This window comes from Argopecten irradians, chromosome 3 (assembly GCF_041381155.1).
Source record: "Argopecten irradians isolate NY chromosome 3, Ai_NY, whole genome shotgun sequence".
Lineage (NCBI taxonomy): Eukaryota > Metazoa > Mollusca > Bivalvia > Pectinida > Pectinidae > Argopecten > Argopecten irradians.
In genome coordinates this window covers 29,533,135-29,546,775 of record NC_091136.1, presented here as the reverse complement: position 1 = coordinate 29,546,775, position 13,641 = coordinate 29,533,135, and the positions used below count along the sequence as shown (strand labels likewise).

The 13,641-nt window shown below is 34.9% G+C and overlaps 1 protein-coding gene across 1 annotated transcript; it reads right to left on the bottom strand.

The window, feature by feature from the left end:
• Positions 1 to 4,873: 4,873 nt before the first annotated feature.
• On the bottom strand, positions 4,874 to 8,057 carry LOC138318143 (D site-binding protein-like). Its single transcript, XM_069260273.1, has 2 exons — positions 7,948 to 8,057; positions 4,874 to 7,197 (listed from the first exon to the last, which is right to left on the bottom strand). Exon 2 carries the CDS (start codon positions 7,187 to 7,189, stop codon positions 6,458 to 6,460), a length of 732 nt encoding a protein of 243 aa, XP_069116374.1. The 5' UTR covers positions 7,190 to 7,197; positions 7,948 to 8,057; the 3' UTR covers positions 4,874 to 6,457.
• Positions 8,058 to 13,641: the final 5,584 nt, after the last annotated feature.

The window sequence follows — 13,641 nt, the reverse complement described above, 5'->3', positions numbered from 1 at the left end:
ACATTTATCTGGTCTACACATCGTATTACACCCAAACCTGATCTGGTCTCACCATAGAGTTACACCACAACCCTGATCTAGTCTCACCATAGTGTTACACCCAACCCTGATCTAGTCTCACCATAGTGTTACACCCAACCCTGATCTAGTCTCACCATAGTGTTACACCCAACCCTGAATTAGTCTCACTATAGGGTTACACCAAACATTTATCTGGTCTACACATCGTATTACACCCAAACCTGATCTGGTCTCACCATAGAGTTACATCCAACCCTGATCTAGTCTCACCATAGTGTTACATCCAACCCTAATCTAGTCTCCCCATAGTGTTACACGCAACCCCAATCTGGTCTCCCCATAGTGTTACATCCAACCCTGATCTAGTCTCACCATAGTGTTACACCTAACCCTGATCTAGTCTCACCATAGTGTTACACCCAACATTGGTCTGGTCTCCCCATAGTGTCACACCCAACTCTGATCTAGTCTCCCCATAGAGTTACACCCAACTCAGATCTGATCTCCTCATAGTGTTACATCCAACCCTGGTCTGCCCCCATAATGTTATACCAAACCCTGATCTGGTCTCCCCATAGCGTAACACCCGACACTGATCTGGTCTCACCATAGAGTTACACCCAACCCTGATATTGTCTTCCTATAATGTTACATCCAACACTGATCTGATCTCCCCATAGCGTTACACCCAACCCTGATCTAGTCTCACCATAGTGTTACACCCAACCCTGATCTGGTCTCACCATAGTGTTACATCCAACCCTGATCTAGTCTCTCCATAGTGTTACACCCAACCCTGATCTAGTCTCCTCATAGTGTTACACCCAACCCTGATCTGGTCTCACCAAAGTGTTACACCCAACCCTGATCTAGTCTCACCATAGTGTTACACCCAACCCTGATCTAGTCTCCCCATAGTGTTACACCCAACCCTGATCTAGTCTCCCCATAGTGTTACACCCAACCCTGATCTAGTCTCCCCATAGTGTTACACCCAATCCTGATCTAGTCTCCCCCAGTGTTACACCCAACCCAGATCTAGTCTCCTTATTGTGTTACAAAACTGATCTGGTCTACTTATTTGATCGTCTATCACTCCGTATATCCTCATTTGGATATTCATCGCTGCAAAATAAGCTACATTGTAAGTCGTATGATGAAAGAATGATTACATCGATATCACCACCAGAACTTGAGTAGTGATATATGGTTATATGTCCGACTTATTACTCACTACTATAGGAAACAAATCATACGATGATTGAATAGATAAACAACCAACCACGGTAAGTTCACATCCGTGTTTCCACCGGTAAGATGCTGTTAATTGTTAGTAAACAATAAGACAACAAACGACCTACGTCACTTCCGCCGGACATTGGATTCCTATTCAACAGTTTCCGATGTGTGCATTTGTGGCGACCGTTGTGATAAAAGAAAGCCTTAAGTTCTTCAAAAACTTAAAACAAAAGGCCATACAATGTTATTTATTATCAACCCCCAGATAAATATCCATTTACAGTTTAATTATCGATAGAACTCATTTGTAATGTTGTGATCAGAATGAGGTTTCTAGTGCACCAGTATGGGTCTGCAGCTACTGAATACGTCGGCATGACGCTGTGTGTGATAGCGTAGAAAATAAGTGATTGCGGATTAGTTTTCCCGTAATTTCTTCAACAACTTTTAACATGGTACAATGTACTTCAGATGTTAGAAATATCGTTAATTGTATCAATGTTTTTCATTAGTTATTAGCTTTTTACCTTTCCGTGTACAATTCTGGGGTTTTGTTTGATCTGGTTCATAGGTTCATTCCATTGGATTTCCATTACCAGAACTTTTGACCCTGAAGCCTTTCCATAAATAATAAGATATGTAACATATTCATAGCTTGACAATGAATAGAATTTCACGCAGATTGTAGTACTCTCGATACTGTCCTTTATCAAGAATTAGCACGTTATTTACTTGTTCAATTTCCTTGACAGCTTTTAGATTATTTTTTAAGATGAAGAATGCCAATACATGATTAAATGTTTCAAATAATAAATTGTTGCTATTGTCGTATGGTAAAAATAGAATCATTTAGATTTTTCACCGTGTTATTTCCTTTTTTTATAGGTAATAAAGGGACTGTTTTTAATTTTACAGAAGACCAAAAAAAATCGAAATACAATTTCAACTCACGTGTAATTCGAATACTAACATCTTCATTGTAGAAATAATTTCTGGATTAAACATATAAATCAAATATCAAGAAAATTCATTATCAATTAAATTAACTTCAGCACAGGTAATGCTAGGATTGTGATGACGTAACATGAAGTGTGGTGTAGCATATTATTACGCCAGGGAGTCTACCTGATCAGGGATACAATGTTACGTCAAAGTACGTCACAGGGATTGCTATGTTTGTCTGGATGACGTAACCCATTGAAAGATATGACTGCCGGTGGAACAACCATTAGATATCTCCAACCTTTGTCGATCCGGAAATCAAATTGGACTCATTTTCAAAAAAAAAATATCCACCAATTTCAATAAAATATCTATAAGGTTTAATTATTTACTAATTTTAATTGAAAAAAAAATATATAAAAAGTGTTTTCTCTTTTCTCCTGTGAATGCAACATTGTCTATAAAATACCTAGAAGAGAAAATTCAGCGTCAAAATTATTATCAGCTAAAACAATGGAAGCATTGATGCTATAAAAACACTATTAGTTAAATATTTTAAAGACAAAATATGGTACATACTTTATTTAATTGCAAAGAGATTCCATTGGTAAATGCCAGCTCCCCTGTTATAAGTGTTTTATAACCAAGCATCATTGGATGCTGGTAAGATTTGCTTTGCTTCAAAAGAAGCACTAATTATACAAGGTTACCATTAGCAATACGTAACGGTCATTAGGCAGTCCTCTCGTTACGTCGTGTTGCCATGGCGACTTGGCAATGGCGCCGGAGGCCGTCAGGCCTAATCGCTGTAATTTTCTTTGTTACATGGACTTGCCTGAAGGACGAAGAGACCAGCTGGTAATAGTTATCTAATAACCTGTTGGCCGCAGTTTGGACAATTCGTCCCCATCAGCTCACAAGAGTCTGGGACGGCGTGAGGAATGGTCCAGTTAGATGACCTTTGACCTAGAGTGATGACTGACCTCTAGACGACGTGACGTAATTGTGGTTGGATGTCAGATGATAACAATACATTGAGCGTCGGAGGGCGTGACCGTTTTGGTGATTCACTGAGGTTACTCAACTAAGACGTCTTTCTATGCCCCCCCTCCCCGAAAGGTGAAAAGTGCAGCTATGTCGCAACTACATGCTGATAGGGTAATAATACTGGTCCCATAGGAGTCTGTAATGAAGTTGACCCTGAACATTTGGTGACCCGAGAAAGGTGAATGGACCCTTGCTTACTAACGTGTTGAATTGTTTAAAGAACTGAAGTTTGGTACTGAAACAGTTGCTCTTAATTTTGGATATATATGTTCGTTATGGCAAAATTTCTTAAACATTTTATTCTCGTCGGAAATAATATGACGGATGCATAATTTTTTGTATGAGAGTGTAGAGGTCAAAGCAAAGCTATTTACATCTGATAAATTGAAATGATTCTGCGTGTGGACAAATTTAGCTAGACACGTTTAAAAGCGGAGTGCTTTAAGTATATGTGTATTCGGTGTATTGACTCACGGATTAACTAACCACTATACAAACTGACCTACACTGCGTACTAGCCATTGGTCACTTCCCCTATGTTAGATCGGGTGATGTAATGTCCGTGTATTGCCGATATCGCTGGATAAACACGGACCCGTGGACATGGTCATAAGCGCTCCAGGTATTATATAATCACACAAACGATTCGCTCTATTTGTTACAATGAGGCTAAAAGTTCACTGTCTCTTATGCAATATTTTATAAAAGTCGAACGCAATGGATGAATTGTGCAAGTATGGCGTAATTATCTGAAACTGACCTCGAGAACAAATGAAATGGCCACTGGCCAACGATATAGAGTACATCTTACATCTATACATTTCAACAACTGACCCATTATATCATCTGTAAATTTCCAGTTCAAACAAAACCCACAGTTGTCAAGGAATAATGGTAAAATGAAAGTACATACATTGTAAAATGAAAATGAAAGTAATATGGTTAACTTGAAGACAAGCGTTCATTACAGTAGTTAGAGGGAAGAATACACTAAACAAATATACAGAAATATTACTCTAGTAAAATGAAAGTGTTTTTCTTTTAATTAATGAAGCTTTTTTTGTAATCAATATTCAAAGTGTAGTTTTGTAGTTTTGAGTAAATATATTATTCATATCAGAGTATGAGTTTGAATTTAGCAACCGATGTCTTTATAATCGCTGGTGTTGTTAGTGAAAACATGTTTATCTCGAATTCGCCCTTTTTCTACCCGTACATCAGTATCCGGACTGACCTTGGAAATATAGGTGTGGCATTGACACAATGTTACGGACACGAAATTATAATTAACTATCCTACAAGGCGGATGGACATCAATCCGCCTCCTTGTCCACTGTGGTCAAGTACATCCAATTAGTATCCCATCGCCTATAGAATGTATACAGAGACATCGAATACGTCTTCAAACGGAGTCGATTTTTTCTTTGGTGAATATGAATATAATTAGACGTACCCTAACATGCTGATACAAAAACATTATTATCTTCAAGATTACGGGTACGATTCTTTGAGAAAACTTGTGTAGGCTTTTCTTTATGTTATATAACTATTAATCATATGAATTAAACTGGTGAAATCACTCAAATGAAATCGATTAGAAAAAGAACAAATACAGAAAACTACATATCTTCACATTACTTATTTATTTTCTTCTTACAAAATGTTTAACAATACGAATGATATAATATGATGTGTTCAAAATGATGACAACTAGATTTCGTACCATTGATTTTGTTCATTACAAAAATATACATATCCTATTCTCTAGCACAAATATCATTCAGATCATGCACGTGTATTACATGTGTAAGACGAAGTAACCCAAACAGGTAGTCTAATTTTAGTATAACAGTTATTTGGTACAAATACGTGATGTATTGAACATATTTGGTCAAAATTAAAGCACTTTCTTCAATATACAATGTATATATAACAATAATACTTTCACGGATTCTTTTACACTTCCAAACGAAAATATCTTTTCAATACTAAAGGTTTTGTTAACATGGAAGATCATTAACCTAAAAATAACGAACATGATGATTTCATCCCCTTTTCTCGCTTATTTTTACTTAACTGTCACAGAATACACATAAAAACATATTTTAAACAAGAGAAACATTCGTATTTATTTGTATTATAATTGATATTTATTTACTATTACCAAAGAATACTAATAAGGGTTAATTTCTGTCGAAAATTAAAACAAATCAATAATATTACGATTTTTAGTACATGAATTTATCTGCATAAACGAACAATACTAAGCATGTAAAATAGATATGCGATATTGTATATCAAGTAAAATGGGAAACATTCTAGACAATATGGCGATAGCTGTCTGTGTGATTATTAACGCTCTCTCATTAACTATCATCTACAAGTATTAAAATAGCACTACGATAAAAATGAACGATATAGATATACATATACATATAAACTGAAACATTCAAATAAACAAACACATTTATAACTTACATGTCTACATTATGCTATATGTAAAAAATGATGTTGGTGAAATTTGTTCGTTAATACAAGCGTAAATTGGCACTTAAGCCATTGTTCATTTTGTGTCATTTTTTCTGCTTAAAATACATATTCAGATTTTTTTTAATTTCAGATTTTTTGAAAATCAGGAAGTGCAATAGTATGAACTCCATGTATTACTAAAATTTTCTTCTGCTCATGCATTACTTAGCTTTTCTTCTGATCGGGTAATTTTCTTCATTTCAAATGATATAATTTCTATTTCAAGAAATACTATTTTCGTCATAACTATTTCAGGAATAATATTCATCACAACTATGCTTGATGCCTCGACTAGGCATAAACAATTGATTATTATGACATCGACAACAAAATTTGATAAAGTTAAATGTTGATTGTAATCAACGAGATCGAATTATAAAACTCCTGCCCGAAACATCTGTATAACCATTTTACATTCGTATGATATCTTTTTGAGGCACCACAAAGATGTTCGCCTCATATTGATACCCGAGTCCATGTCTCTATCGAGATTCCTTCATTCGTAACATTTCAGTACAATTATATTGTTTAAACATCTAACTAGTCAGTTAATCCAGGCATTAAAATGAATAAATGAGAAATAAAACGCTTTCCTCGTCACACTACACACGGATACTTATTGCAGCACTTTCGATAAACCATTTACGCACCATTCGTAGCCATTTCCGAGACACAATCATCATAGTCTATTATACAACATGTAATGTAACTTAGCTGTCTCGTTTTTAAGAATTGTCACTTGTGCCCTGAGCTTTAGATTTTCCTGTTCAAGGAAAGCAGCTCGCATGGCTATCTCTTCCTCTTTGCACCTCCTTGAGTCCCTTGACCTCTTTGCTGCCTCGTTGTTTTTCCGCCGTCTCTCCCAGTACGCTTCATCTTTCTTGTCTTCTGGGACAGTCTTTGTTTTTTTCTCATTGCTAGATTCACTTCTGTTTTCTGCTCGTCGTTTTCGCTGCATGAGATGTGAAGTGAGAGGAGTGAGAGGAAAGGTTGGGTATGATGCTGAACTGTCAAACATACCTGTCATACCAAATGACCCCGTCATAGGGGATAGCGGTGACGTGGGGGTACTCCCTGTACCGTTAAATGTAGAAAACTGATCCATGGGGTACATTTTGAAAGGTCGAGATGGCGTGAACGCGCCATCGGACTTATCCGAGCTTTTGTCACCCATAATGTTTGTTGGTGAACTATGGTTAGAATACTCTCCGGGAGAACGTCTTCTCTGTTCCTCCTGAGATATGTCATGATCCAAATCGTTTGTCAGTGAATGGACGGATGATGAAGATGAGCGACCTGATTCACAGGTACTAGTGTTCCGTATACAGGGTTTGACAGGAAGTGGACTAACTCTGTCTGGTGGGGAACAAGTACTAGGTTTGGCGGATAAGTCTAGGGCCGCATCCCCCATCTTTGGTACTGCAACAAAAATAATTTTACTTTAATTATTTACCCACTGAACTCTACATGTATCCAAAAGTCTATCTCATATATAACACTGGAAAATCACAGGTTTAAATGCAATGTAACATAAATATAATGAGGAAATTTCATTAATTGAATCATTTTATTTTTTTATTATTGTTAATTGTTATTTTCACATTTTTCCTACACCAAAACTATGTTGGCTAAGCTTGTAAACATATTCATATTTTATTCAAACTAAATTAATTAAAACAAAATATAAGAAATTCTTATCAAATTTTAGGTTATAAAAACATAAATACAAAAGCAAAACAAAATAGGAAAAGGATATGAAAAAAATAGAAGGATTAAAAACTAACAAAAATAATATAATAAATGAAATAGTTGGAAAAGGAAATGAGAAGTTTAACTAGTAACATGCTTAACTTATTTTGTGAAAAATTATTTATGACTAAATCAACAAAATGTTCATATAAATAATAAATAAATAATAAATAAAAAATAAATTATCATATAAATTTGTTAAAAAATTATCTTAATATTTAAATGATAAAGTTGAAATGAAAATGAACACATGAACATAACATTATCACATATTATCAATATATAGACACGATAGTACATGTTGTACGTAACTAGTAAACAAGTCACGAGTTTTATGAAAATTGGTTACGCAATCAAAGAAAACAATTACCAACAATAACATACATAAAATTAAAATAATTGTTATAAAATTTTACTTACTTTAGTATTAATACTCCGTGATAAGATTCCACACACTGTATGAGATACAGATCCCCACTATACCGCTACACGCTCCTTGCTCAACTCTGACCAAACGCTAAATGAATTACACTAGCCAATGACCAACGCTTATACGCCTGTTTGCAATGCGTGAACTCACGGTGACCTTCTTGCACAATGAATACATAAAGCTCTGCGCATGTGACGTTGGTGACCTACTTATTTTCTTACTCCTCGGGCTGACTGACCAACACTTCTAGTAAAACGTGTATATGGTCAGTTGTTTATTAAAAAGTTTATTACATAAACAAAACAAATCGATCAGCTAGAATCCGAACTACTAAGCCTGACTATAGAGTCAGAACGGCACACTCGCTACCCAACAGCAGCTAACCGTTATACAGGAAGCCCTGGCCGAGGGGTCAGCTTGACCTAGGGCTGGTCAAAAGGCTCCGGCCATTGAAACTGACAGTAGTAGTCAAATTGAATTATGATTCATATCATACTGGATAACACTTGTACACTACTGTTCTGTCTCTGATCAGGGTAAATGGTAATAACACCACAGACACTCTACATTTTGTATATACTGCTACATGTGGACGTGATACGTCAGAAAGTGATAACATGTGTTATTATCGCATTCATATATATATAATACCTTTGCCTTTATACGTAAGATAGCAGGAAAATCTTGTTGACGTTTTAGACGTACCGCTTATAATGTTGGACCCAAAGAATGATTATCATAACTTAATTATGAGCATTGATCCTATTCATGATATTCATTGATTAATGCATGCGTTTTTCAATAAAATTATTAATAATTAATTTCTCCATAAGAAAAAATTGTAACTTGTTCAATAAAATAAGTTTTAAATTGTTTCCTTTTTGGATTTACATGTAATGTCATTAACATATTCGTCCATCTAAAAAAGGAAAACTGACAATAACAAATGATGACTATTATTATGTAACAGTAATAATACATTTGAAATTTAAAAAAATCTATACCGAACAGTGAAGGGAAATATTTATATTACATATCTTTTTTTAATAAAACAAAATATAATCAATATGTTCCTTCAGATGTTTGAATAATCAAACACACGTGTAGTGTTTTACTGAAATAATAATAATACGAAAGTATTTATAGATTTACTCTGAAGTAATAATCTGACCTAGATAATTTTTCGCGCCCTGTAAACAAAAATCAGATACTTTGGCATACATATCGGCAGTACACGGACATTACACATAAATGATAAGGGTGATAATACATTAGAGTAACTAATATTCATCACAGCGTGAAATTCAGGTTAACTTTGAAAAAGTTATTAGACCTATATTCCCAGTATAAAAAAACCAATGTTATGATTTCTTGTTTGACAAATGCGCGAATATTCCTCCCAGGAATTAGTATCGAAAGGTGATCGCAAATATTCCTCCCCACTAATATGTATCGAGAGGTGATCGCGAATATTCCTCCCCACGAAATAGTATTGGGAGGTGATCGCGAATATTCCTCTCCACAAATTGATATCGAGAGGTGAGCTCGAATATTCCTCCCCACGATTTAGTATCGAGAGGTGATCGCGAATATTCCTCCCCACGAATTAGTATCGAGGGGTAATCGGGAATATTCCTCTCCGTGAATTAGTATCGAGATGTGAGCTCGAATATTCCTCTCCACGAATTGATATCCAAAGGTTATCGCGAATATTTCTCCCCACGAATTAGTATCGAGAGTTGATCGCTAATATTCCTCCCCAGGAATTAGTATCGAGAGGTGATCGCTAATATTCCTCCCCACGAATTAATATCGAGAGGTGATCGCAAATATTCCTCCCCACTAATAAGTATCGAGAGGTGATCGCGAATATTCCTACCCATGAATTAGTATCGAGAGGTGATCTCGAATACCTCTTCACGAATTAGTATCGAGATGTGAGCTCGAATATTCTTTTCCACGAATTAATATCATGAGGTAATGTCTAATATTCCTCTCCGCGAATTAGTATCGATAAATGACCGTGAAAATATCTTCCGCCAAATTAAACAACTACAAATTGTGTAATATTGAAAAGGTAGATAATAGTAAACTAACACACAAACGAGAACGTTAAATATATGTACGATAATAGCTGTAATCAACAATGAAAATTGTACTTACACAACTCCCAGATAACTTCTAGAAAGAATATCTGAAAATAACAAGAATCACAGTTAGTTTCACCTTCGAACTATCACTCTTTCAATATGGTGAATAATATCATAAAGAAAAATAGCATTCACCAAGGACGTTGATACACTCCTTGTCGTTTTTCACAGTAGAAATAAATTATATCCCCATTATTTGAAAACTTTGAAGAGAAGTCACTCCTGCATATACTTGTAAATGAAAATAAGGAATAAAAAAACTCACCAAGAAGGTCACGATCAAGATACCTGTATTTCACGTCGCTCTTGTTATCATTTAAAATCATTTCCCTGAATGTCGGTCTGAAAAAAAATCTATATTTTCAATGGCTTTGGTCTTATGCACCTGCTAAACTATTTGGATTTACAATATGCAATTAAACTGGTTATATAGAACTTGGTTATTACAAGTAAATGTAATAACAGTGAATTGCACAGCATTATAACTTTCATGAAGATTTATTTTTTGGATATAATCATGATTTAAATGATATACAAAAAACACCGCAAATTCCAGACCGTTTATTATACACGTTTAGTCTTTTTAACAACATTAAATTTCATGTTATCTGTCCACGAGTGTAGCTAAATCTATGTAGTTCTATCAAGGTGTTTCATCATCTTCATCAAGACTCCATTCATACCAATAGGGAATTTTGTTTTCTGTGAAGGGACTCAAAATTAGAATTGTTATTATCAAAACATCTTTGCAAAACAAAAAGGACAATTTAGAAAATATAATGTAGTACTAAAAAGTATTTAAATATGTTTGACAAAGATGCTGGTGTTATGCCTATGTGTCATTTATTCAGTTTCCGTTACTGTAGGTCTTGATCACCTCGGAATGATAATTAAAGAAAGGTCACCTCTCATACATATGTAGCGGCTGCTGTGGCCAAGTTAAGATGTCTCAACATATCACCACAAGCTCTCAGCTCTTGGTTGAATCAGAGTTCGAATCAAATCTGGGACAGTTGATAGGTACTAGCCACTAACCGAGTACTCCGACTGCATCCACCAACAACTAGCTTCTTAAATATGCCCTTGACTGTTAATATTACGTTAAACTAATAAAATCACAACCGAACCACTTCTCATCTCTTGTTCACAGGGAAAATATATCAAAGAATACTTTTAAACGACCTTTCGCAAGGAGACATTAAAATGTACAGAGAGTGTGCAAAGAGATGCTCAGGTAGAGTAAGCGTACCCTGTTCAATCTACGATGTTTAAAAGGTAACATGTTACATGATTCCATCAAATGTCAAACAATGTCACACACTATCATAACATAATGCCTTATAGTATTATATTATGTCAAAGGATTCTACACAATTTTGCATGTCATACAATTTTTCACAATGTCATACAATGCTACACAATGGTACATAATATAATAAAATACAATACAAAGTCACATAATGCCACAAATTGCTACACAACATCACTTTGTATGAATCTGCAGTTCCTGAGATAAGTATTTGTTTACGTAAACCCTGCAAACATCTATCGAAAGTTCAAACTCGCATCCCAAAGGAGAAGGCAAGTGGTAAAATTTCGAATACTTTTCAAAATGATAAATTATAATGTAGAAAAAAGTCAAGTAATTAGTATAACATTCAATATCAAAACAAAAAATATCTTATCCATCCCATGGTATTTTGGCGAAGAAAAAGAAAATCTGTGGTTGTCTACTTTTTTAAAACATATTAACACTTCTGGGTACAATGTCATATACCTATGGAATGATAACAGAAACATCTTTTTATCAAAGATTGACGAAGATTGCACAAATGATATATTAAAGATGCTCCACCGCTGACAAATGGGTTTTTTTCACTATCAAAAACAGGAGCAGACGATTTAGTTTTTTTCTTCAGTTACAAAAGTTACTTACTATACACCATTACCACCATTGGAAAGTTAGAGCTTCTAATTTTACTTCATGTTAAAATTACAAAATATAATTTATATAAAATATATATTTACAGAACAGAAAAAATAACTGACACTATACAATATTCGTGTCCTTGCTGACATGACTAAACCAAATATAGAAGTTATCGGTATACGAATGGCAGAAGTACATTTTTTGTCCTGTGAAACCTAAAGGTAGGTTTCGCCTAATCAAATAAATATTTTTTGTAAAATCCTATAAACGGAAGAAAAGATGAAAAAACATAATAAAAATACCTCAATTCAATTTCTTTATGCGTATGAGATTGAATAAATGGTTCTTGAATACAAAATTGAAGGAAATCCTTGATTTATTACGATTGTCAGTCAGACAGAATAGTATGCAAATGAAGCTGCGATAGATTGTCTTGTCGAAGTTTCGCGCATGCGCATTGTTACATACTAAAAGTAAACAAAATGGCTGAACGAAAGCATGTGAGTAAAAAATGTATCTGAATCGGCAACAAAGACGATGAAATTAGAATGGAATCAGTAGCACCCTATGAAATCTGTAGGGAATGAAATTCAGAGATGGCATGTAGCAATAGAAGAAAGAGAAGTCACGTCTCGAGCGGAACTTGCCCGGATTCTGTTGCACGTGGTGAGTTAAATTTCGACACATATGCCAGCGCACATACATCGACAGACTTACTAGATATATGTTTGATGTACTAAGCTAGCGAACGAATGTAAGTAACATGAAGTGTTTTAGATGATATGATATGTATAAACAGTCCATCGCACTTCGATTTGTTGTTGTTATTTTTTTACTGAACATGCCGTGGCAAGACTGTCACTGCTATCTGACTTTTTGTTGCAAGCTTCCGTTTGTTGATGCGGCCTCGTTTTGGAAAAAAACCCGTCATGTACTATGTAAAGCTTGACTTCGCTCTATTTTTAGAGGAGTATTTTCCTGGTCAAGCTACGCAACTGATCACCCATATTGTTCGCTGTTTGCATTAAAAATATCTAATGATTTTATCTGTATACAGGATAAATTTCAATTTCGTAGTCTTTATATTTAATTGGGCGAAACCTACCTTTAAACGTCATATTTCATTTTACGTACACGCTAATAAAACTCTTTTCACTGTCCGCGAGTATTTCATAGCTTACTTTCTGGAATTCTAACTTGTATAGACTAGTGTATATGTATTCCTAGTATAATCTGAAACAATGTCTAGATCCTAATCAGACAGAAGACTGACATATTTAACTGACTTTTGTAGGCAACAAAGCATCTATTACAGCATCATGGTAATCGTTACTTGTATATGTATCAGTTAGATTACCGTTCAATATTTACATTTACTTGTCATTTCTACTATATAAACTAACCAAGGCAAAGTGAAGTATATGAGGGTATAACTGACAACGAAAACGTGACCATTATGACGTCACTAATAATGACGTGGTGACGTCAACTGATCACCGTCAAAATGGCTGTTCCATCTTGTGGAATAAATCGTCGTTGATAAACCGTTTTCCTGGCATAGCTTAAACAATGTTAATGCAGAAACCCTGAAATTAGTTGATAAT

Bases quoted from the DNA above. Each gene is read 5' to 3' on its own strand.
- LOC138318143 (XM_069260273.1), bottom strand. From the start codon at position 7,189: ATGGGGGATGCGGCCCTAGACTTATCCGCCAAACCTAGTACTTGTTCC.